Source organism: Manihot esculenta, chromosome 15, assembly GCF_001659605.2.
Source record: "Manihot esculenta cultivar AM560-2 chromosome 15, M.esculenta_v8, whole genome shotgun sequence".
NCBI lineage: Eukaryota > Viridiplantae > Streptophyta > Magnoliopsida > Malpighiales > Euphorbiaceae > Manihot > Manihot esculenta.
In genome coordinates, this window is record NC_035175.2 from 1,965,542 (window position 1) to 1,990,807 (window position 25,266).

The following is a 25,266-nucleotide window of genomic DNA, read 5'->3' on the forward strand; positions in this document are numbered from 1 at the left end:
TATTTTTTGTCCATAGCGGTAGTGTTATTATACCAATAAACTTGTGCTGCTCGCTACTGGGTCACCCGAGGCAGATTGAGCACCTTCAACCAAAAACGGATACCTTTCATGTCCTTATCCATTTAGCTATTCGAGCACAAGATATTTTGTACAAGCAAATTCGCCCCCAACCTCCCCTGCTAATTGGCAAACTCTCCTATCATTACTTGGCACCCCATCGTTGAACCTCATTAAGTTAAATATCAATACAGGTTCAAAATCTAATCGTGGAGCTACAACAGTAATAGGTCGGGACAATTATACAAAATCTTAAATTGATGCTGTTATTTGTGAAATATCATTACAAATACCCTATTTTCAGAAAGTATAGCATATATGAAAGAAGTTCATCCACGACTTAGTTCTTTCAAATGTAATAACTATCTCCATATGAACTTTGCATTATCTTCTTTACCACTTTGATGTCTTAATGAATTTTATCTTTGAGGCAGCAAAATAAAGTGTTTAAAGTGTTTAAAGTGTTTTTCACTGCTTTACAAGATCATAGAATAAAAGGTTGGAAAACGCATACCACTCTCACATCCAAGTAGAATATTAAATATAATAAGAGCACAAGCAAACATGCCAGAGTAGAAAATCTAGTTTCTCTGTAATTGACAAGCAATTAATAAAATTGCGAAGAGGCCTCATCTTTTATTCTCCTATAAGAATTCATGACAAGAGTAATTACTTTTTTTCTTGAACAGTAACTCCTGCCAACTAAGGTCATTACTTGTGCATAAATAGCAATGCAGGACGCAAACCAATAGGTAATTGGTTTCTTCACAGCACGTCGCTTACATCATTTGCCCTTTCTCAGAACATGTAAAAGCACAATTAAACATTCAGGTTTCAGCTCCACAGTGTCAATGACCTCTCTGCACAAGAGGGAAAAAGAAAAACACACATCAGATTTTTCTTTGGGTACAAAGAGCACCAACCAAATTACCAACCTCCTGTTGCACAAGTTAAGGTGGTTAATGTTATAATGACGTTCTGCTGTATTACGATTTTGGATATAGTGAACGTCATTAATTAATTCAGTATAGTTTTATATTCTGTTGAATGGTGAATGACATGCCTGAGCAATAATGCATTAAGGTTTCTGAACCTCTGCATGGAGAACTTCCAGTTGACCTGGGACAGTGCAGGAGAAATGTGAAGAAGCATTCAAGCTTGTAGCAAATGCAACTTCCTCACTTTTTCTGTCAGGTGCCCAAGCAACAATATTCTCTTGCATGCCCTTACCCTTCAAGAGGTCTGATGCTCCTGGCCTCAAATCAGAAACTGGACTGGAGGTTCCAGTTCTTTTTGGGGTAAGGTCTAACCGCTCAATCATTCGGGCAACACCAGCAATCCCTGCACTCATCTCCCTCTGAACTCCTTTGCTAAGCTCCTTAACTGAACTATTACGAGCAAGTAGCTTCTCCTTTATGCCTCGAGTACTTTTAGAGATTGATTCCTTGTATCTGTTTATGCACATTGACTAATTTCAGCATCAAAAGATTAGAATAAAAAAAGTGTTAAGTGCCTGAAGGAACTAAGTTATTATCTACCTGGCTGAAGCCGCAACCCATTTAGATTTAATGGACTCTGAGAAAGATGACACCTCAGATGGCATTCGGGGAGAAGCAGTTGGCGATCGTCTAAAGAAAACTCTGGATAATGAACCATCAATAAATAAGAGGAAAACCACTTAGAGCAACAACTACACATTATTCTTGAATGTCTGCATCAAAGCTTACAAATCTTGAATGATACCTGGGTTTGGAAGGAATGTCGTCTCTGTTGACAGAAGTGCTAGATACCCCATTCATAACAGGAGGGACTGCAGATGGCAGAGGCTCTGATGTCATGAGACAAGTTGAAGTTTGTGAATTGGCCCCTGACAACCCATTATATACATCTTGGCATTCTTCTGCATAAGATCGTGATTGTTGTGCAGTAGGTATATTTGTAGGTGAGGTGAAGACAAGAAACCGTGGATGACCCTGTCCTGATGATCTCTGCCTCTCCCTTCTGCGAAGGTAATGAGCTCTGCTTGCAGCAGCAGCAGCTAGATGCTGCATAATATGCTCATCAAAATCTGAGTCATCTGAGTAGGAATCCTGAAAATTCCAAATATAACAATTAGTAAACAATGAAGAATAAAATCCAATTATGCAGCAAGTAGAATTGTTAAATGGTTTCAAAATGAGAACAATACCTGTTCTACATCAAAATCCTCATGAAAATGAGGTAGGTTTGCAGATGCAGCAGAAGATGTGTTCCTTGACCTCAAACACCTCTCAGTATCAACAGCAGCTAGAAGTTCTTGGCTATAACAGTAACAGAATTGAAGGTGAATAAAAAGGATTAACCAATTAGCTTATTTTCATTGGCACAAAACTGAATAACAACTGTATGTGCAAGCAAGTTTGTGCCTATACATCTATTCTTATCCACAAGAGGACATAATGAGAAATTTTTAAGATGCATACCAGGTAGGATCCTTTAGGACAAGAAGCTGCCAACAGATTGGACACTCTTTCCTTCTCTGTGACCTAAAAACAGAAGGGTTCAACACTTCAACTAACAGTGGCTGCTCGCGTCATAATTTATGCAGTGACTGAAAGCTCGCAGCAGAGGCTCTAACTATCAGTTTCTAAGCCTCTAAAATCAATATATTATTGGGTGAGAGAGCCTACCATTCAAGAATACATTGAAGATGATACTCATGTTTGCAGCTAGTGACCTGAAATAAGAAACAATGTACAAATCTTGACACTCTATTACTGCAATCACATGCAGGAATACAAGCATTAAACATTAGAAATGGGATTAGTAAATACAAAATCAATATCAATTCTATTAATGAAACAGTTAAAAATGCCAACATTCTTCAGACCAAAAAGGCCCCTGTAGTTTAAAAACAAAGCTCAACTACCACAAGTATCTAGGAAATTGTGAACTTCCCTAAATTACTCCCAAATTGCCAACCGAAGGGTCTTTCAAATAAAAAATAAAAATAAAAAGAGGACGCCACGGTTTATTTCCAGTAATTAATCAGTACCGGGACTCGGCGATCGCTACAACCCCAAAATATTAGCCCTCGATTACAAATATCGTGGCATAAGTTGCTGCAATTATCTCACTCTTTAAGAAAATAAAAAGGGCACTAGATTGCTAATTGATCTGATTTCAAATAATACAACCAGATTTTTTCCCCTTTCCCTTATCGAAAATAATTAACAGCACAGGAATGATCACCCAAAAACTTCAAAAGTTGTCCAGTTAATCAATGGAACTATTGAAAAAAAAAAAAACTCATGAAAGAAAAAAAGTGACTCGAGAGTGACAGTGTAATGAAAAGCAGTATCATACAGTGGAAGGGTCTTGCGCAGTGAAAGGCTCGAGGCAAATACTGCAAGCGTCTTCGAATGCATCGTCAATAGCTGCTCCCGAAGAAGAACCACAACCAGTGGCCGCAGCAGCAGCTGAAGAAGAGGGAGCGAAATTCGCCATCTGAGAGATTCTGTGCTGATGGAGAGTGAAGAAAAAAAGACAAGGGAAATTTAGTAGAGAGAAGTGGAAGAGGAATGAAGAAAGGAACCCTAGAAAAAGTGTTGGAGGTGAAGTAAATGGTCAAAGAAAAGAATTATGTAGAGAAGAAGAAAAAGGAGAAAACGAAGGGGAAAATCCGATTCAGACGGTTTGATGGAATCAATCTGATTTTGGATTCTTTTCCTTTTGCTCCTCCAATTTTACCATATCTCTCAATTGATGCCCACGGGGCTCCGGCCTTTTCGTAATTTACCTTCCCATTCTTAATTTCGCTGTCGTTTTACTCCTATAAAAATCTTTTTTTTTATTTGAAATAAACTTTTTTAGGAAAGAATAAATGTGATTTTTGTCTACATTTGCATTTTAATTAACTTAACAAAATAAAAATGCTTAGATAACTTAGTTTTGTGGGCATACTACCTGATCTCAATTTCTGGGTTTGAGCCACATCCTTTTTTCTCTGTGTACTCCCTTAGAAAAGAATTTAACTGCTATAAATATATTTTATTTTTTAATAGTCAATTTATTATTTTTAAAATAAAATATTTTTTATTATTTAGATATAACTATTAATATTTAGCAATATACATATATATATACATATATATATATATATATATATAATTTATTTCCTTTTTTATTTATTAAGAAAATATATATCTCTCATATAAGATCTTGAGATTGAGAAAAATAATACTATAAAAATATATGTGAAAATCTAAATAAGTATTTGTTTAAAATAATATTTACAAAATTATTATACCCTTTAGCAAGCCTCTCTCTTATATATATATATATATTAAATAATTTTGTTGGAAACGAGTGACATAATTTAAATGTTATAATTGAGTTTATATTAAATAATTATTAAATCAAATTGGATATAAATTCGTAATTTTTTTATAAGCATTTTAATTAATTTTGTTACTTAATTTAATATAATCATTTATTTTATAATTATTAAACTCCTTTATATTTTTATAAATTGAATTTATATTAAATATAAATATACATTAAAATAATTTACTTTTAATCTTTGAAAATATTATGTTAAACAATATAATTGTAAAAATTATGAATTTTCTTGTGGATCTTGCAGTCATGATTATGTATTTTTTAAGACACATGATTGAAAAAATAAAAAATCACGTCACCTGGTCCTTTGCATTTCAAAAAATGAAATAAAATAAAAACCTCTTGTTTCTTGTAAGCATTTTTTTTAAATTCATCTTTCCACGCGTCCCTGATGAATCACAATGCGACCTTTATATTATTGCCTTTTTTTTTTTTAAATTGCAAAATATATATATTATTAGGTTGCTAAAATTAGTTAAACAGGTGGAGCAGTAATGTACATCGTAAAGTACATACCTTATCTAATAAAAACTTTGACATATCTATTGAGGTGGACTATATATTCGAGAAGGTTTTGTTTTTTTTTAACATGCATCACATTCTATTGAATTTTTTTTTTAAATAGGCTAAACAGTATAAAAAAATTATTAAATCAATCAATTTAAAAACATAAATTCAAATCCAACTGATGAGAATAATACTTAAATCCATGATAATTTAGCTGTCGTCATCGACCATTTACTGCCACCATAAACCACCACCAACGCATCTATTAACCAAGAAGAAGAAAAGCCATTATAACTAAAGAAATCTACAAATCAATACAAATTATAGAATTCAAAAAATTTAAAAAAAGACGCTAAATAAATAACATAATTATAGCAAATGTTCATAAAAGAGAGTGATGCCGCAGAGCTCACATCTCAATAAAATCTTTAAAAGTGGAGATTGTTAAAAATAGCGAAGACACAGTTTCAAATTATCGATATTGGAAATAATAAAAATTTATTTTGAATAGGGACAAAATCTTAATTAAAATCGCATTCAAAAGCTATATATTTTGTTGAATTGATTTTTTTTTCTTAATTTTTTATTCTTTATTATTTTCACAATACATATATATTTAATGTATATTTAAATGGAGTGTATAAAAATTTTATTAAATAAGATAATATAATGAAAAGTAAGGTTTTGACATTTTCGTAATCTATTAGTTTAAAAAATATATATACAAAAATCGGCTACTTTATAAAATTATATCACATTTCTAAAAACATCTTTTTAAAAATAGTGTTAATTAGGCAATTTAAGTGCATCTTTATATCCAAATTTCAAGAACCAATTGTTCTCCTTAATCTTGTGGGAGGAAAAACATGTTGTCCTCCTTGAACTTCAGGAACCACGCTTTATTTTGTACACCCAATTTTAGGCCTTTGCCAGCCGTTTTCAATTCTTCTACTTCAGCAGTACAAGAAGACAATGATGCTATTAAAACTTACTGTTGTTTAAGTCTATGTTTCAATTTTTTTTTTTTCCGTAACTTATTGTAAAGTGTTTTTCTGGGTTTTTTTTTTTTAATTGTTTACATGCCATGACATTCAAATGATTAGTGTCCAACACATGGAACGAAAGAACATGTAGCAAATGTCACGTATGATTGTATCTTACTTCATCTGAATCCAGCTAGAATCTCCTAGTCTGGGCTATATGGTTCTTTCATTTTTCCAAAGTAGACTTCTTCATTTTATGAGGTGTGAATTGTGTGTCGCTTTATGTGCGAGTACAGGCTTAGACAGTAAATTAATTTGCTTTATAATATTTTTGCAGTATGAAAAGTTTTTAAAAATTTGAAAAATAAAAAAAAAAGAAGCTGGAACTGCTCCACCACCATTCCCTGAAAACATGGAGGTGGTTCAGATATCTATCCTTCTTCTGGAGCAAGATATAAATTTCAATTTACCAGCTACTTCACTGTTATCCTATTTTAGATGCTACCAAAAAAATGATTCTAAGATCTTTCATTTTTAATTACTAATATATTTTTAATTTTTCATTACTATCTCTAATTATCTGTCGATTGTTATAAAGGATTCAGAATGGAAAATATTCAATGATGCTATAGGAGAAAAACATTACTAAAAAATATATTACAAATTTTGAGTACTCAACCAAGGAATTTGCAGCTTTAGTTTAGGCGTACTAGAGTGGCTTTTAAAATTGTGTGGTCTCTGTGGGAGGGAGGGAGAAAAAACCCACAACCACTCAGGAAAGCAAGGAGAAGAACAAGAATAATAGAACGAAAAGAAACGGGAAAAAAAGGAAGGTTGCGCGGCCAGCCCATAATGTCGGCGCAAGGGATTATGGAGCAGCTTTAGTTCAAAGATACACATCATTGCTTGTTAGCGATTCATTTCTTTTTTTTTTTTCACTAGTTCTTTAATCGTTGGGCATGATTTTGCACGTTCACTCGATAAGCAAATCTTGATTGCTCTTGGGCTTTCTTTCCGTAAAACTGCTGTTATTCATGGAGTTGAAGTCTCATACTCAATTTCGTGATTTCCACCATGACCAACAAAAAAGGAAGAATAAATCAATTATATCACAAATTCATCTTCAATGATTGAATTTTTTAAGATGACGGTAACACCAGAACGAATGTAAAAGCCTTGTGAAGATCTATCAGCCTCTTGTACGCCCTGCAAATCGAACGCATAAGGTAGATCTATCAGCAACACAAGTTTAACCTAGTTTGTGAATTGTTTTGTAACTCTTTAATTTGCATTTATTGAAACATAAGAAGTAACTTCTCGCAGAACCATACCTCTGAGTTAGCAATCACAACGTTCTTCCCTATTCTAGCATTCTTGTCAATGATGCATTCCCTATATAATGCATTACAACGCACTTTAATGCAATAATAATAATCACATGCTGAAGTCTCCGTAAATAAAATGAATGTAATCCTATTCCAGGAATTGGATTCTGCTTTTCATTTTTTCAGGTTCAAGCTGGTTACATACCTGATTCTTGTATTTTCTCCTATTCCAACTGGTACTCTTCCTTCAGCTAGCAGTGCTGTCACTTCAGCATCAGTTTCGTAGAAGTCAGCACCGAGCATCACTGTATCCTGCATTTGTTTGGTCATAAGAGTGTACCTAAATTCTACAGTACGACGAGAAAGTGCAAGAGAGTAAAAGGAGATGGATGTTAACTTGTGAAAGTAAAGAAATGATATTTTATTTTCAAGCAAAGAGCCTATGTCAGACATTAGAAAGTAGTTTCTCATAATTTAAATTTACAAAGTTCTCCAACGACAAGCTTACAGGGGTTCTTACTGGAGGAATTAACTCAAACAAACCTTTAAGTGGACATTAGAGTTTATTCGTGATCTGATACCGATGACGCTATGTTCTATGAGGCAGTTGGTTAAGAAACTTCCATGAGATATGATTGAGTCCACGAGCTGCACAATAGTAATTATGAAGAGAGTTCATATTCAATTACACAGACAAATGTGGAATCAGAAGCAAAAATCAGATAGAAAAGAGGTCATTTAGAGACCTTGCTATTATCAATCTTTGTTGGTGGCAGATTTCTTCTTGACGTGTACATTGGCTTTGCTGCATCATAGAAACTAAACCTTGGTGGCTGAAAGTCTCAAAGACAGAGATACAGAGCGGAGTAATTTTAGGGAATCTCAATAAAGCAATGGTTTTAGGATGAGTTTAACATCTCATTTGATAAGCTGGATGAGAAGTAAAAAAATAAGCAAAATTATGCTACTTACGTGCTTGGTAAGGGCAAGGTTAGCCTCAAAAAAGGATCTGATAGTTCCTATGTCTTCCCAATAATCATTGAAGAGATAAGCCTGCTCAGAAATTCCATTAAGAACATTATGCCAAATATTAACTCAGGCATACAACAAGTCCAAATCAAAGCCATATAAACAGAAAACAAACCTTAGTATAAAATTCTTTTGCTGAGGCTGGGATTATCTCGGATCCAAAGTCATTTGCAGTTGGGAAACGCCATCTGAAAATTAACAACAATAAGTACCAGCTAATAGCCTTTAAAATAATAGCTCACCTTCAAGTAATTAGTACCTTAAAAGGTTAAGAAGTATATCCTTCTTGAAGACATACACTCCCATTGAAGCAATGTACGGCTTCTTTTGAGCCTCATCCTTTGAGAGCCCCAGTACTGTTGTGTCAACTGCCTAAAGTATATAGTCAAGTCACTAGCATAATAACTCTTTATTTTCTTATGTTCAAAGTTTAAACAACAGAAATTTACCATCGCCCTTAAGTCATCCCCTTTAGGTTTCTCACTGAAAGAAAGGACTCTCCCCTTGCTGTCTATCTTCATCAGACCAAAGTCTGAGGCTCGACTATAATGACAACAGGGGAAAATCTCAAATATTAATCCTAAAAACATTGGCAAGGGATCTCATACAAGTTCAGGGGCCTGTTTCAACTTTAAGAAGCCTGGCGTACCTGTCATCCATTGGCAAACAAGAAATGGTGATATCTGCACCACTCTGCCTATGATTCTGCCAATGAGAGTTGAATCTTAATGTCTGATGCTTGGTGAATTGAACAATGTTTCAAATGAGGCGTACTAATGAAATAGTTACCTGTACAAATTCCATATAGTCCATTCGATATAGGTGATCTCCAGATAATATCAGCACATCCTCAATCGTTTTGCTTCTTGCATCCTATGACACCAACTACATTGTGAAATTTTTTTATCTAACTGCCTCAAGGTGAGAAAAAAAGAAAAATCCAATCTGATGATACCTCGAAAAGCCAATGGAACTGTCTAACAGCATCAGCAGTACCCTGGAACCAACTTTTGCCTTCCTCACCAGGAGTTTGAGTGGCTGCCAGAACCTAATCCAGATGATCAACCTCACCATTACATATCTCTCCTGTCTAATAGCTAGTGTTAAGTTCAAAAACTTTAAAAAGCTGAATTACCTCTACATAGCCGTCTCCAAAATTGACACCATTGCCGAAGTTATAAGCACGAGCGAGATGCCGGTTGAGTGATTGTGAGTTAAATTGAGTGAGAATGTAGACTTTGTTAATTCCACTGTTGATGCAGTTGCTCATTGGCACGTCTATCAGCCTGTATGCACCTCCAATTGGCACCTACAATTAGTGTTTTTTAGCACCTTTTCAATTTCTAACTTATACTATGAACCATAATCAGATGGAGGAGGGGAACAAGACAACTTACAGCAGGTTTGGCTCGGCGCTTGGTGAGAGGGAAAAGACGAGTACCTGCGCCTCCTCCCAATATAACTGCCGCAACCGTCCTTGGGTCCCTGTTTTCCATTTCTAGGTCCCTCAACTATATAATTCATAAAAGGTGTAGTTAAAATCAAAACATATCCTCTATGCTAAGCCATCTTCTTGTTCTGGTCAGTTATTTTTCTGATCTCGTGGTGCAACCAAAGCATTCAATCAAAGGTATTATTAGTAAGGATTTTTAGAAAATAAAGAGGAGGAGAGAAAATTCGTGATGGCTCATTCATTAATTAACTGATACATTTTGATAAAGAAATATGATTTTCTAACCTTGGATTCGCCAGCTATATTAGTAGCAAGAGACATGGAAACCTGCTGCTTAATACTCTTACTGCCAGCTCTTTGATGATGTAATCGGCTTAGCTTGATCTTGTTTCCCATTAACTCTCCATTAGCATATTGCAAAAGTCTCGAGTTCCTCCCTGCTAATCCAACCGCCACATGTAGCTGGCCGGCAGCCGAGAGGGAGAACCGACAATCTGCTGATACTGCCATTTGCTTGGAAAATGGAGGAGAAAATTGGAATGTGAAACAATAAAAATCTTGGTTGTATGTTGACTCGTGAGGGAGAAGATCGCAAATTTATTTTTGTTGGGACGGAGAGTTGCTTACGTGGAATTCATGCCATTAGTGGGTAGGTGCCACGTTATCCAAATTCAATTGCATCCACCAATTTTTTTGTGTTTTCTATTTGTAGGCAAATGTTGTAATTCCTAAAAGGTCCACTTGTTTTGCCACTAATTACGATTAGGAATGTTCTACTAGTAGCTCTTGCTGGCTGCTGCGAGTCTGCGACTGTCATTTTTCTTGATAAAATTTTTTTAATACATTGAGAAAAAAAGTAAATTCATTCACGTTGCAGAAATATTTGAATTTCTAATTTCGATGGACAAACTTTCGTAGCACGTGCAATGGGCTTTACGGATCGGGTACGCACTACGCAGGCCATGCCTAAACAAGCCGAGGCCCACGAAATCGACGCCATATTCTGTCCGAAAAGTGGAAAACGGGGCAGAAAGACTTGAGAAGTCGTGGCATTGACTTTTCTTAAACGCGGTCGTTCTAACTCGGTTGGCCGATACTTGTGAATACAGAAGTGGAGGAAGATGCACGCCAATACCTGATATTAAACCAAAGAAGGGGACAATCTTCCAAACTACGAGTGCTCTCTTTAAGACCCATCGCCGACTCTGTCTGGCTTCTGGATTCTGCAGAAACAGCAAAACAACCATAACAACAATGGCATTCTCAAGACTCCGTCTTCTTCTCCCATTCTTGCTCTGCTCCATTCTTTTTATCAGTCATCCAGTCATTTGTGACGGTATGCATTTTAAAATTCTCCCTCTCTTATTATTATGTAACTATCAAGAACCTTCTTTCTTTCTTTCTTTTCTTTTTATTTCCTTAGTGTCTGCTTATTGTTTTTTGGCATAATCTTTAAGCCCAAGTTCGATGAAAGTTGAGATCTGGGTACTGATGGTTGACTTGAGTGTGAGTCGTTTGGCTGGTTCTTGTCTATGTTTGCTGAAAATAGGTGTGTTTGATCCGTTTAATTGAGTTGTATGATTGGTTATGCGTATCTATGTGCCTACTGAAACAGAGATCTAAGGACATTGGAAGTAGGTAGTTTGGCAGAGTAACTAATGCACGGTTTAATACTTATGTTTGCTCCTTTCTCTCTCTGTTTCCCCCTTGCTTCTCTGTTGGATTACTTTTTCACATTCATATTACAAGTTACAGCCTGTTCTTTTTGTCCTCTCACCAAGCAGTGGCCCTTATCAATCCACCCTAAATCTTGTGATAATCCCATTACCCATAGATCATTATGTTTTTTTATGATTTTTTACCTTTTCCTTCGGGGCTTCCACTAACCCTTGGCTGCAGCTTAGAAACCTGAATTAGAACCTGGAAATCCCAATTGTTGCTAGCAAGTTTCAAGATGGGTCAAGTCAGAGACTTTAAATGAAATTCCAAGGGAATAATAGTGCGTACTCCTTCTGCATGTAAAATTTGTGGTAGATTTTGTATTCGAACTGTGCATAAGATGGATTGCTATTTTTGGAATCTAGAACTAGAGTTTTATGTTCATTTTCTTATCAAGAATTCTTTTTGAGTTCCCTAATCTTCTGAGAGGATAAGATAGCTTTTCTGCATGTTCAGAATGCAAAAGAAATGGGATTTACTTCTAGCTTGAGCTTATGGTGTTTCTGTGGCTGTTTTTGCCCTGTAATTTGTAAATATTGATTTCGCTATCATCTTCTGCAGCTGAAATTTAATAAGACAAATAAATATGTTTTAAAGCTTTATAGTAGCAAAACCCACATTGCTTATTTGTAATTTATGCATTTACCTCTCAATCTTCCCTCTCTAGTTGATGTCTGAACACTAACCTTCTCATCTGTGTGATTTATCTGTAGAGGAGGATACACTTCTTTCAGGCATTAACAGCTACAGGCAGTCATTGAATTTGAATACCCTTATGAAGAATGATAATGCAGAATGCTTTGCTGAGGAAGTAGCTGATCAATTTAAGAGTCAGCCTTGTACAAACAGCACGGGCTCCAATACAGTGCCAGGCACTGAACCTCAGATCCCCAAATATGAAAGTCTTTTGGCTAAATGTCATTTGAATATCTCCAACACAAAGGATGGATCTGTAATGCCTGCTTGTGTTCCCAACTTGGATCCCAGTCTTGTACTCACGAACTTTACACAGACCCTATACTCAGGAAATCTCAACGACACTAAGTATACTGGAGCGGGAATCGGTTCTGATGGAAACTGGATTGTTGTGGTTCTGACTACTAATACATCTGAAGGAAGCTTTGAGACTTACAATGCAGCCAGCCTGACAACCAAGATTGGTCATATATCTCACTTACTGTTTTTGCTGATGGCTTCTCTCTTCTTGTTGTAAAGTAAGAGAATGGTTAGCATTGATTCACCTGGCTACCTTTTAATTCTGAAAGGAACTACGGGTGCCTGGCTGCTACTCACGTCCTGCAGATCATTGGGTGAGAAGGGGGAAAAATTATGCATTACGTCTGCTTCTTTTGGAAAGTGTTTTACTTTTTCACAACTTGATGTTTAGTGTTGCCATTTATAATGACATTTCAGAATGGATAGCTGAGACACGTATTTCTTCATCTTTGTTTCTTCATTAATGTTATTGACTTCGTAAGGACATGCTTGTTCTTCTGACAATAACCCAGAAAGATGAATGAAATGATCCGTTTCATCCACTACTACACTGTTGTCTAATGTGATTGTTTGTTTATGTACATAATATAGCCATTGAATGCTTTAGTTGCTCATACGTACTTTGTTCACTCTGAAATTGTGCAGAGGAATTGCCAATTTTTTATTGTGTCCGGATCAGCCAATGCAGATAGATCACAAAAAATAATATTTGAAAGAACGTAATGAAAGAGCGCTTCAAAGATTCGGTATATGGTTTTACATTAATGATTTACTTCTCGATGAGAGGTCTGTAGCTCGACAAGTGACACTTCATTCTATGAGTGTGAAAAAATAGTTTCAGGTTTGATAAAATCATACAAATATCAAATTGAAGATGCCGGTGCATCTCTCAATTCAAACGCTCTGTAACGATGATTTCAAAATATGCATCACACGTCATCCCCTGTTAAACCACAGCAGATAACAGGAGCACCGCAATTTGAACCTCTGAGGGTTGTTTTTGCCAGAGATCAAAAGTTCAAGAAAAAGAAATCTATATCAGATCATGTTCAGAGATGGATAGATACAGATAAAATTGAAGAACATCAAATGAATAGAGTCATAGGGCCCCTGAGGGGATCATACTTTGCAACTTTCTCATAAGCAAACTTGGAGGTAATTTTATTTTCAGTGCAAGTTTATGGCAATTGAAAAGTTGAAATGTAAAGTTTATACTTCCCTAGGTATAAAAACTTGGAGCTTCTAGCGTTTCTGCGGCGAAGCAGGTTTCGAGATTGACCGAAATCCTCTAATGTGGAGGGCTTATGATACTAGTAGTCTCTTCAGAATCAGTGGCATTTGAATGATTTCACATACTATATTTGCACTCTTTTTCCGGTAATCTTGCTTTCTCTCGTCTACACAACGATTTATAAAAGCTTAGTATATTTCTTTTTACATTGCCAAACCAATTTGTTCACCATTTTCTCACAAAATAACACCCCCACAATTTGATGCATCTATGCCTAGTATGCACTTTTGCAGCCTAGTGGAAACTTCTCAGCCAACACTACCTAGTCTCTTATATCATCCCAGGATTCTCCTTGTACCTTGTCAAAGGCAACAGGTCAATCCTTGTTCTCCATCACTGTATATTTCCATCACATATAGAGTGAATACTGGCATTACTTTATTTAATTATTTGCATACAGAAGAATCAATTTGCCATCTTCACTTCTAGATCAGTACACAAATTACAAATCGAGAAGGATCATAAGAATTGTAAAGGATCCTTATTTGCTACAAATTGACTTTTTTTTTCCCTGGGAAATAAAACTGGCGTCGCCAAGTATCTGCTGCATTTTTATGGCGTTTGCAAGAATATTCCTTTAAAGATGGACATGTTTAGTGAAGCCTCTTTATTTACGAGGATATCATGTATTTGGTTCTCACTGCAATTACACACTCCTTATTCTAGCGGGTGTGATGAACAGATACCTTCTAAGTGCAAGTATTAGGACCCATGTAGTCTTTGCTATCTTCTCTTTTATCATCAAAAGCAAAGCTGAACTTAGCACAGTCTTCAAATTCTGGGCTGGTAATCCTTTGAAGAACCCCAACAAGCCTTCCTTTCTCCAAATGGCATATATTGCACCTGAAATTGTCTTCTTGCTTTTAGGTTTAGCTTCCCCATTCCCGTTTTCTTCTGAATCTGCAGCCTGGAGCATCACTTTACATCTGCTTGGAGTTCAAATCTAAATGGGTTAAAAGGGTTGAGAAAATACCTTTAACCAAAGGGGTTCCATATCAATTATTTTCACATCCATTTTTATAAAATATTAAGAGATGAATTTATTGATCAAAGATCTGTGAAAGAATAGGAGAAGATATTAAACAGAATGTCAAGAAATTGTAAAAGTATTGAATTTACCAATTACCTTATAGCTGGATATGTGATGCATGTTGCCACACATTTTGAAACTGCACCCAAAACAAAAGCAGAAAGAGCAGAAAGAGCTTCTGGGGATGAATCTGTAATGGATCTTTTGCTGAGCTGTTGCTTCAACAATCTTTGTTTCAACTGATCAAACACTGTGTACTGCAAAACAATAGTTCTTGTTTCAGCTTAACTGATAAATATTAAAACTAGTCACCCTCACTAGGGATCACCCACAAATTTAGAATACAAAATCATGTGCAGCTAATAGTCTTTCTGAAGTTTGATCGAAGTGAAAAGCAATCAAATCCCACAAAAATAGACGTTTCACATTCCCCTCATCCAAAAGATAAAAGGGCGATCCCAAAACCAGAATCTCATCCCACGCTTGTTCCTCGGATTTGCACTCTCCCACTCCATAAGTTGGGTCTAAAACTGACATCATTTCCCTCTCACAAGCTGCATGTGCCATATTGCAAAAACCATTTGCACTAAATCAGAACACACATAACTATCTTCCACGATCTATGATGAGATAGCAACCCGAATCACTCTCTAGATATGGACCACCCAGTCAACCTAATACTCAAAAGAATAGGATAGATACCTGGATAGATGGGTTCGATGTCAGAAGGAGAGATATGCCAAGACCATCAAATGCCTCACTCCATGTGCCCTCAGAAAGGGTTTTCCAAAGTCCCTTAGATTTTCCAAATGCACTCGTTTGCATCCTTGATGATGCTGTATCCAAGGGCTGTACAACAAAAACAGATATAAGATTTGCCTCCTATCAGAATTCAAACAGTTACCAAAAGCCGCAACAGGAACAAGAAAATATCAATATACCATGGCATGATCGAGGTAGAATACAATATTATTTAGAGCAGTCTAAAGAAGGAACTGTACACTCACTAACCCCAAGCCTAACCACAGTTAATATAAGTTGATGTGGCTGCATGCACCTTTTTTTTTGTCTAGTCATAAGTATCCTCTAAACACAAATCACTCTTCCTTTTGCTTCTCAACCAACAAATTCAAACATCATGCCACACATAAGAAACCAAATAGAAGAACAGTGTAACAGTGAATTCAACCTTAGCGCAAAAGAGAAGAGTTCAAAGTATGACTCACTTGTGTCACTATGACAGTGCAAGCTGCAGCAGATGCAGCAACTAACAAGTTAGCCTTTGTTCCAATCCTTTTGTTCCCACTTTTCTCCAAGTACAGCCGCTTAAAGAAGCTGTACCCGTAGAAATACACAAATTGTGAAATGAAAGATTGTAAGTTCTTTGTTCCAAGGCCCTGGTACAATGAAATAATCTGACCCGAAGAAATTGCCTCCCAAAAAACATCAGAAATATTCCTGCACAAGCCAGGATCATTTGTTATCGGTGATCTTCCCAAATGTAGCTTCACTCAAAGCTCATAAATTCAATGGTTTATGATCCAGAGGCCATGGCAAAATGTTAAATAAATTGCAATCTTGTACTTCTATGCATTTTGTGAATGCGGATTGAAAGAATTACAATTATCCTTCTAATCAGCAGTTTCCTAAACAGGACCTCTCTAAACAAAATGGATTAATCACGAAAGGCAAAGAAACATGCAAAGAAAAAAAATTCCACATCATAACATCTCAATTTCTTCTTCCATGACCATAAAAAGGATACAGCCCTGTTAAATTTTCTAATAAGATACGGGGGAAATAGCAATTAAAGCATTGTCGAATGGAAATTAGTCATCAGTCAATATAACACAGCTGATTAATACATAACGAATGATTAACAGAAAACATTGAAATCAACAGTGAAGAAATCCACAGAAGCTACAACAGAAGAGTGATGAAGAAAAAGGAATGAAGTCACAAGTGGGACCCAACAAAATATCGTACTTGTACTTTTGTCGGTGACGAGCTCTAAGTTCAGCTTGATACTTAGTCTTACAGGTATCAAGAGGGTAAAGGATGGTGGTGCTAACCAGAGCACCAATGGCTCCCGATGTTGCCTCTGACAAGGACTCCAGATCAAAGGCCATGTTCTGTATGCGTATGCTTTGGAACAGGATGAAACTAAAACACAGAGGAAGAGGAATTTGGAATGGTGGTGTTAGTAACTACGGAGGTGAGCTACGAGCAGGGACAAGCATGGAGATGGAGCAACTGAGCGTGACGTAGATAGAAAATTTGAGTTTTGTTTCGGCAAGCAAAGTGGTGTATCTTTTCGGGAACCGGAAACGTGAATGGCCTTCTCTCTCCCCTTAGACTTCTGAAAACGCTGTGGATTAACGGTTACTTAACGGCGTTTGTTCTTTTTCCTAATTTCCAATTTTTGCAACCGCAATTTTCATTATTATACTTTTCTATTTTAACTAGATAATTAGTTAAAAGTAGATTTAATATGTTTTAATTATGTAAGTATTGAAATAATTGTAAAAATTCTTTAATTATATTTTCTAATTGTAGTTAAATCTGAATAATTAAGTGAAGTTTACCGCTTGATTCCTACGGTTTTCATTTGAAAATAAGACTACAAAAGGTTTCCTTCGATGTATAAAAAAATAAAGGAATAATTTGTAGCAATATTAAATTAAAACTTAATCATGCTAAAATATATAAAGGTTAAATATATAAACTCTTCCTTCAACTTTATTAAAAAAATTTGACACATCTTAATTTTTAAAAAATAAAATTAAGTAAATTTCGTAATATTATGTATGAATATAAGTATTGACATATCAAAATAATATTGATATGGATTTATTATCCAATAATTTTCTTATACAGAGCATAATTTTTTTTTCTGCTTTATTGTTTTCTTTTTCTCACTGCAAAATCAACAGCAACAGTAATAAAAGTGGCAGAACAATAACGCCAAAGAAAATTATTGTTACATAGGCCATGAGCCCACGTCTGTCTTTGATGTGTTGGATATTAAAGGTAGCAAAAAAAAAGAAATTATCTATATAAGTTACGTTTAAATAAAAAATAATAATATTTAAAAAATAAATAAATATTTTTTTTTTTCACTACAAAGGCATTCGTTTTGATTGGATTATCGCAAATTACAAACAGTTTGAGTGTCTAGTCTTTAATGATATTCATACATAATAGGAATCAAAAAACCTTATAACAGTTTTAAGAGATCGAGAATAAAAAAGGTTTTTTAGCGCTAATTTTCTATCTTTTCTACAAGTTATGAAAGTTCTCACAAGTAGGGGTGAGCAGAATCCGGTTCGAACCGAAAAAACCGACCGAATCGAACCGATTTAAAATTTTAGTTCGGTTTTTTATACATTTCGGTTCAGTTCGGTTTTAAATTTCAGAAATTTTGGTTATTTCGGTTCGGTTCGGTTTTGATCAGAAAAAAACCGAAAAAACCGAACCGAACCGATTAGGAATAATAATATGTTTTTTCAATAATATAGAGAAATTAAATTATATTAAAATTAAAATATTTTAATTAAATTTTAAAATACTAAAAATAAAGTGTAAAAAATTAAAAAAATATTAAAAATCGAAACCGATTAAACCGAACCGAATCGAACCGAATCAGACCGGTTCGGTTCGATTCGGTTTCTGACCAAAATCGGTTCGGTTCGGTTTTCATAAAATCTAAAATTTCGGTTTTCGGTTTATTCGGTTCGGTTCGGTTTTGAACCGAACCGACCGAATGCTCACCCCTACTCACAAGGGTTTCTCACAAACGTAAACACAGATTCTCATAACATATATTTTTATACTTAAATCTTAGATTTTAATATAATAATATTTATTTATTTAATTAAATAAATAAATTATAATTATAATCCATAATTTTAATAAATAAGTTATATAAATTTTAGGCAATTTTAATTAACTCCCTACTTAATTAATTAAATCAAATTATAATTTTTTCAAATTATAATTCTATTTTAATATCAATTTGGATGCAATCAAATTCTACCTGACTTAACTTCTCGTTTTATTTTCTCATACAATTCTTTATGTATGTTGATGTTCTGAAATTCAGAGAATAGGGTTTACAATAGTGGTATAAGCTTGGGTGGAGATATATTCCTCTCATTTTATTCATTTCCATTTGTCCGCTAGTGATTCCTAATGGTCTCTTTGCTACGGTGCCACTTGCCTCTGTCCTGTAGGTCCGTACGCACAAAAGCGTCAGATATTCTTTTTATGCCACGCGATCATTTAATTCCCCCGGCGCGTTTGGAGGCAGGATTGTGAAATGACTGGGCTTATTATCTTTCTCCACGCCACGTCACCGGGCTGAGCCTGCAGTGGGTAGACTTGAGTTGTGAGTGATTTGGTCTACTCTGTGGACATGAATCATAGCCGAGGGTGTTGGACCAGTCTGTCAGGGAGGCTTCATGGGTTTTAGGCCAGTACTGCTTATGAGGCCCAGCCTCATGAAGTCCAGCGATCATCAATTGCCCCTTTAACTTCTCAGCAGTTATTGCATGAATGATGAAGGGATAAATTTATAGAACTCTTTATGACCACGCGACTCAAGGACGGTTCCCATCAAAACGTCTATTCCTTACTTTACTGTTTTCAAAATTCAACTAAATTTTTGCAGAACTCTTCTTCTCCACTTGCTCTTTACGCACCTTGTTTCTTCACATTTTTCTGCGAAATTATTTTCAGGGTATGTACTCTGTTCTGTCAAGAAAGGTCCAAACTTCCTAATGCACTGAATTTAGAGTCTAGTATCACCCCAACTTTTCTTGCGACCTTCTTTTCTCTAGAGTATTTGGATACTTCTATGTTTCGGATTAGGGCTCCTCATCATAACGAGGGGCTCGAAGTTATGTAGTAGAGGAAGAGAAAGATACATTCTCTCATAAAACTAAATTTTTTTTTTTGAAAAAAAAAATTATTATGTAGTAGAGGAAGAGAGAAAGGACCTTCTCTCTCAGAAAACTAAATTAAAAAAAAAAAAAAAATATCTCTCTACAAAGATAGTGAAAATTGACTATAAAATGAAAGTGGATTATATTTTTCCTCCCTTTAAAGTTAAGATTAGAATAATCAATAATCTATAAATTATTAAAATATTTTTCATGTTCTCATAATGTTTTGCGTGCATATCACTCATCATGTAATTATCGTTAATCACCAACATCAATTTCAACCCTATGAATAGTGTAATTATTTGAATTGAGATCACATCAAATGATTAAAAACGACGAAATATTGTTTACCAATAACAGATACTTCCTCCACATTGGCTTATATGGAATCACATAACAAATCATTATTCTACACTATATTTAGGACTTTAACAAGGAAAACTTCTTGCCCAGATTCATAGAGTTAGGCATGGGTAAATATCGTAAATGACACGTGGCAATTGATTGGGCCATAAGGTCATCGTCATTTCCTTCCAAGCCATCGTGGGTACGTTACTTCTAAGCTACGCCCATGGGCCATGAGCTAATCTATGATGCCTGTCTACAACTGGGCCACTGTGTGTTTGCCGTTTGCCTTGTGTTAAATTTGATTAAGAAAATTTGCCATGGTAATGTTCAGATCAGAACCATTGAAAGCCGTCCGACAAGAGGAATTTTGGACTCGAACAAAGTAACCCGAGATTGGTGGAATCATTATCACATGTTGAGAACTGTAACCTCGAGGTGGTGGTTCAAGTTTCAATTCCAACCACATAGATTTTCTTTGACTTATTGTTCCTTCATCCTACATGAAATTTATTTTAATGATTAGGTCCAACGAATCATACTTGTTTAAGTTGAAATTACCAATCGCATCTGAGTTTAGTATCTCCAAATTAGATTATCAATTAAAATGTGCATTAATTATTGGTTTAAAACATGTTATAAAATGGGCTGCCAAAATGGGCTTTTCAGATAGAATCTCACAAGTCAAAGAAAGAAGCTTGGTGGTGAGTGAGTGGTGAACAAAGAGGCAATATCATTAAGGGACCAATGGGCGCCCGTCTTTGAATTCTGCTCATGTTTCCTAGTGCATGAACAGGATAAAACCTGTCTTGAATTGTTCCCATGATGATCCACGATCCGGAATCATATCTAGGAGCTGGAGCTGGAGCCGATGTACCAGTTTTTATGAAAGTTGATGGGTTAGGTCAAGAAAAGAAGTAAAAGTTGATTAGGCCTTTTTTTATTATTATTTTGTTGAACAATATTGCATGGGGAAAGTATTTTTGTATTTGATTGAGAAGAGAAGAGACAATCAAAGTGGTTGAAAATGAAAAGATATGTCTTTTTCTCTTTCCTGTGTTATAAAAAGAGAATCCCTTAACGTGAAAGACCTGGATTCTGGTAGATCGATATGATGATTAACTTGGAACAAAATATCAGACAAAAATCAACTTACCAAAAACATAAAAAAAGAAAATATTTTTATTAAAGGCAACAAACATCTTCTTCTTTTCATTGTTTATATGCTACCTGCTGGAGGGGGACACATGCCTAAATTTGCTCTGCTTATTGCTGCTTTTATCATGGCTTTTTAATCAAAAGTATCCCTTTTGGATGAAAATCATCAACGAAATTATGATTGAACATTTTAAATTTATAATAGATTCTTATATTCATCTCATCAAACATAAAATCCAAGAGACCTGTGAATGAAATTACAAATAAATCTATAAAAACTTTATGATCTGTAATTGGGGAGGGTCAAGCTACCCACCAATAAATGATCATCCTTTTTCTCCTTTATTTGAATATTTCATGATTCCGTTGAATATTCTCAAGTAAGCAAGGTATGCATTAGCCCAATCAATTTGACTAGCAAGTATTAAAACATGGTGCAGTTGCCAATTATGATAATAATTTCACAAAAGAAATTAAATTGGAAACCCATTCCAGAGTATTATACATTTTTATTCTGAAATAATTGATTATAATAATTAAAGGGAAACATAGAGAGAAAGAAGACAGCAGGCGAAAGCTAGTTAGGGTGGTTTGAACTTTGAAGTATCATGTCTGAAACAAGAATGAAGTGGATAAGCACATAGTGGACGTAGTTGAAAACAAACTTTATGGCATGTTTGGATGGCTCACATATAGTCCTTATCTTAATGTTTACTTCGTCTGGTAAACTTCTTAGTAACGCATTCGTAAGCCAAGTACAAATGGCCTTATTCCCAGATTACTAATCAAAACATCACTTTTTCTTTTATTAGTCTCACCAAAACCAAAAGCAATTTTGTGGGAAGGATTTGCATTGAAAGCAAAGAGACAACAGGGCATGAGGTGGATGATATGGACCATTTTCACCCCCATAATAATAACTGGAAGAGAGGAATGCGATGAAATGATTTTGCAACCACAGGAATATTAATCACTAAGGACCTAAATAGGTAGGGTACCTATAAAAATTGTGGTACGGCCCAAATTCGAATTTAATTAGTATTTATTAATATTTCAGTTCCATTATTAATTATTAATTTTTAAATAGATCAGTCCATTATAAATTTAGAAAATATAAAAATAAAATAATTTTTCTTACTAAATTCACTAAATTTTTTTAATTTTATTTTAAATTATCAAAATAATTAGTCGCATGTGAATCTATTTTCATATAAATATATGTGAAATGTGAGTGTACACGTTATGTTGTTCATGGAGGGGTGGGGGTCACAACATATATCTATTTACATGTTGTGATGATGCCATCGAAGCTCCCTTTTGGATATGCTTTTTCTACTTTATTTTTTAAATTATGTTTGGTACTTTAAAAAAAAATTATTAAAAGTATTTTGAATTATAAAGATTTAAACTCTTTACTTTATAACTATGAAATAATTACTTGATCATTGGACAATGACTCTTTTTATTTTTTTAAAATATATTTCTTAAAATTGTACGTATAACCTTTAATTATTTGATGGCCAGATGTTTTTTTTTAGTAATTACAGGTGAAATTAATTAAAAAAAATGTATTGAAGAAAGATAGATTTATAAATTAAGTAAAATTGTAAGGATAAAAAAGAATTATTTAATATTTAATAATTAAGAATAATACTATGTTTGGATGTGTTAAATAGATTTGAGAGAAATTGAACTTCTTACCCTGAATTTAAAGAGCAAATTAAACTTGATGTGGAGGAGAATTATTAAAAGTTAGGAATTTAAATGCAAAGACAAGTTCAAATAATTGGGAGTACGTCTTCTGTGCGATAGAGGAGTAGGTGGGCCCTAACCGGAACTCCCGTATTATCCATATCCATATCCATATCCAAAACAAATGGATACGTGGATATTCCTGTTTTGCCCCTCAGGACAGCCAGGTAAGAATGAGTAAGACTATAGGCTTTTGAAATGCTCCCCCTCCATGTGCCGGTTCACTGGTCGAATCAATCCGAGTTGATAAATAAATAAATAAAAATTTTAAAATATTTATTAAAATAAAAAATTAATGAGATTTATTAAATAATTTTTGAAGTTAATAAACTCAATAATCATATTTTTCACGTATGTATATATATATAGAAAATGTGTGTGGAAAAGGTTGGGTGGATTGCAATTGTGGGGCTAAGGTAGTTGATGTGTAGCTTCTCATGACTAAGCTTTGGGATCCTTTTTGTTGGTGACCCCATGCTTAATTTGACCCACAAAAATGCATAATCCCTTTTTTTTCTTTTTCATTTCTTTTTCCTTTTTTTTTAATTTGTTCTTTCCCCTCCAAATTCAACTTAATTATTGCATATTTTTTGTGTAAAATTGATTAAATTGCATTGTGCTTTATTTACTATATTATGTTTCTCTCTTTTTTCTTTAAAAAAAAAAATCAAAAGAAAGTTTAATTTTTTTAATAGGATATTACCCTTTTCTAACCACTCATTTGAAACATAATTAATTAATTAAGATGAAGCAAATTGATTTTCATCATAGAGATTTTTATCATGATTTCGAAATATGTAATTAAAACCACAGAATTGAGCAAATCGATGTGGTTCTCTACATATATTGTATGTTGGACATATTTCTAAGACTAAAACCTAATGTGTGATCCAATGAAATACACGGCTAAAAGAATTTAAACCCTACCATGTACGTAGTTTGCCACATAAAATAAAAGAATTGCTATTTCCCCCTCCCAATTTCCCATAATTCCATTTTTGACAGCCAACTTAACCATCCGTCAACTCTTGAAAAGGAAGTCTAAAACTACAAAATAAAGATGATAGAATTTGAAATATAAGATTTGAATTTGATAAAATATGTCTTTTTCAATTGATTAGAAAAATCAATACATTATTAGATTCGAAAACATAGAAAACATTTTATTTGAATGTGGATTTTAAATGATTTATGAAATAGTGTCATTTCAAATCCATTCTTAAAATATTATAATTTAAAATTGATTATTTATTAATAATTTATATTAAAACTAAATAGAAATCATCAATTTCAAATGTAGTTATCCAAACATAGCACCCAAAAAAGAAAAGAAGTAAAGAAAGCAAAAACTTTTTGAGTCCTTAACTTCCAAGAAATCCCACCAAAAAAAAAAAAAACGAAAAGAAAACGCCACTTTTAGCTAATGGTCCTCATTACATAAATATTTAGAGTTTACCTAATTTCTTAAAAATCCCACAGCCACAGCCACAGCTATAGCTTCCTTTTTACTTGGTTATGGATGATATCAAACAAATTGATGGCTTCGTGGATATTGCATTTGCATTCACTGTGGATATACTTACACCAAAAGCAACCATTAATGGATTATTTTTAAGCTCCCCCCTTAATTAAAATCATCACCTTTTTATTTATGCTTCTTTCCACTTTCCCATTGCCATCAGCTATCTTGACATCTTTGATTTTTTTTTTTCCTTTTTCTTTTGTGGTTAGAAGAAGGGTTTTGTTTTCTTATTTTTCAATTTTTAATTCTATATCCTTTTCATCCACTAAGTTTTGTGGATAGTGAGATTTCCTTCTTCATCTTTATCTATTTTATGAGCTCCTTTCATTGTACAATACTCATTTATACACGTGCCTCACATTTGGCATGATCACAAGGATATAGTAAGTACGGCAGAAGATTGGCTTCTATCTTCAAGAGATTGTTAAACACACTCGACATACCTATACACTTTTTTATAAGTAAGGGACCATTATGCTAAAATATTCATAAGGGAGATTATGCTAAAAAGAAAAAAAAAAGGGTTTTTATGAAATATTAAAAAAAAAAATCAATTATTGATGCGATTTTGATATTCTGAAGGAGTCCTTATAAGAGCTGAAAATTTGAAAGCAAGTGGCAAGAATTGACGTATTTATAGATATATACGTGTTAAAAAGAGAACCATACAGCACAAAAGTTAACCTATATACTGCAAGAATAATCACCCAGATTTTTTTGCAGTAATTGCCATAATTAGATAACCACATCTGATCATGAAGAGGACGCGAAAAAGA

The 25,266-nt window shown here is 34.3% G+C and overlaps 4 protein-coding genes across 6 annotated transcripts; 1 reads left to right on the forward strand and 3 right to left on the reverse strand.

Moving 5' to 3' along the window:
* Positions 1–576: 576 nt before the first annotated feature.
* Positions 577–3,750, reverse strand: LOC110602454 (E3 ubiquitin-protein ligase RHF1A). 3 transcript variants are annotated; one of them, XM_021739984.2, is made up of 8 exons: positions 3,403–3,750; positions 2,727–2,773; positions 2,520–2,582; positions 2,246–2,357; positions 1,801–2,147; positions 1,596–1,697; positions 1,151–1,508; positions 577–917 (listed from the first exon to the last, which is right to left on the reverse strand). In XM_021739984.2, the coding sequence occupies exons 1-8, from the start codon at positions 3,541–3,543 to the stop codon at positions 906–908; spliced, it is 1,182 nt and encodes a 393-aa protein (XP_021595676.1). In that variant the 5' UTR covers positions 3,544–3,750; the 3' UTR covers positions 577–905. The 3 variants fall into 3 exon arrangements, with proteins under 3 accessions (XP_021595676.1, XP_021595677.1, XP_021595675.1); XM_021739985.2 differs by having other exon boundaries at positions 1,121–1,508; positions 2,727–2,813; positions 3,403–3,747; XM_021739983.2 differs by having other exon boundaries at positions 1,121–1,508; positions 3,403–3,746.
* Positions 3,751–6,908: 3,158 nt separating this feature from the next.
* LOC110600907 (glucose-1-phosphate adenylyltransferase large subunit 3, chloroplastic/amyloplastic) lies at positions 6,909–10,437 on the reverse strand. The gene is made up of 15 exons (XM_021737825.2): positions 10,020–10,437; positions 9,679–9,792; positions 9,417–9,590; positions 9,237–9,329; positions 9,071–9,154; positions 8,931–8,986; positions 8,731–8,824; positions 8,541–8,653; positions 8,397–8,469; positions 8,225–8,305; positions 7,999–8,085; positions 7,796–7,900; positions 7,458–7,564; positions 7,259–7,319; positions 6,909–7,133 (listed from the first exon to the last, which is right to left on the reverse strand). The coding sequence occupies exons 1-15, from the start codon at positions 10,242–10,244 to the stop codon at positions 7,032–7,034; spliced, it is 1,569 nt and encodes a 522-aa protein (XP_021593517.1). The 5' UTR covers positions 10,245–10,437; the 3' UTR covers positions 6,909–7,031.
* A 394-nt stretch (positions 10,438–10,831) lies between these two features.
* On the forward strand, positions 10,832–12,991 carry LOC110601720 (uncharacterized GPI-anchored protein At3g06035). Its single transcript, XM_021738982.2, has 2 exons — positions 10,832–11,070; positions 12,167–12,991. Exons 1-2 carry the CDS (start codon positions 10,989–10,991, stop codon positions 12,664–12,666), a joined length of 582 nt encoding a protein of 193 aa, XP_021594674.1. The 5' UTR covers positions 10,832–10,988; the 3' UTR covers positions 12,667–12,991.
* Positions 12,992–14,098: 1,107 nt separating this feature from the next.
* Positions 14,099–17,114, reverse strand: LOC110601719 (peroxisomal adenine nucleotide carrier 1). The gene is made up of 5 exons (XM_021738981.2): positions 16,757–17,114; positions 15,997–16,228; positions 15,473–15,619; positions 14,867–15,027; positions 14,099–14,666 (listed from the first exon to the last, which is right to left on the reverse strand). The coding sequence occupies exons 1-5, from the start codon at positions 16,897–16,899 to the stop codon at positions 14,387–14,389; spliced, it is 963 nt and encodes a 320-aa protein (XP_021594673.1). The 5' UTR covers positions 16,900–17,114; the 3' UTR covers positions 14,099–14,386.
* Between the last annotated feature and the right edge of the window lie 8,152 nt (positions 17,115–25,266).

What these genes read in the sequence shown, in the direction of transcription:
- LOC110602454 (XM_021739983.2), bottom strand. Translation starts at nt 3,543, where the DNA reads ATGGCGAATTTCGCTCCCTCTTCTTCAGCTGCTGCTGCGGCCACTGGT. An exon ending in CTTCAATGTATTCTTGAATG is followed by an intron (nt 2,583 to 2,726) that starts GTAGGCTCTCTC and finishes TTCTGTTTTTAG; the next exon opens with GTCACAGAGAAGGAAAGAGT. An exon ending in TGGGTTGCGGCTTCAGCCAG is followed by an intron (nt 1,509 to 1,595) that starts GTAGATAATAAC and finishes GTGCATAAACAG; the next exon opens with ATACAAGGAATCAATCTCTA.
- LOC110600907 (XM_021737825.2), bottom strand. Translation starts at nt 10,244, where the DNA reads ATGGCAGTATCAGCAGATTGTCGGTTCTCCCTCTCGGCTGCCGGCCAG. An exon ending in TTGGAGACGGCTATGTAGAG is followed by an intron (nt 9,330 to 9,416) that starts GTAATTCAGCTT and finishes CATCTGGATTAG; the next exon opens with GTTCTGGCAGCCACTCAAAC. An exon ending in GGGATGACTTAAGGGCGATG is followed by an intron (nt 8,654 to 8,730) that starts GTAAATTTCTGT and finishes TATATACTTTAG; the next exon opens with GCAGTTGACACAACAGTACT.
- LOC110601720 (XM_021738982.2), top strand. Translation starts at nt 10,989, where the DNA reads ATGGCATTCTCAAGACTCCGTCTTCTTCTCCCATTCTTGCTCTGCTCC. An exon ending in TCATCCAGTCATTTGTGACG is followed by an intron (nt 11,071 to 12,166) that starts GTATGCATTTTA and finishes ATTTATCTGTAG; the next exon opens with AGGAGGATACACTTCTTTCA.
- LOC110601719 (XM_021738981.2), bottom strand. Translation starts at nt 16,899, where the DNA reads ATGGCCTTTGATCTGGAGTCCTTGTCAGAGGCAACATCGGGAGCCATT. An exon ending in GCACTGTCATAGTGACACAA is followed by an intron (nt 15,620 to 15,996) that starts GTGAGTCATACT and finishes TTTGTTGTACAG; the next exon opens with CCCTTGGATACAGCATCATC. An exon ending in CATCGAACCCATCTATCCAG is followed by an intron (nt 15,028 to 15,472) that starts GTATCTATCCTA and finishes ATTGTTTTGCAG; the next exon opens with TACACAGTGTTTGATCAGTT.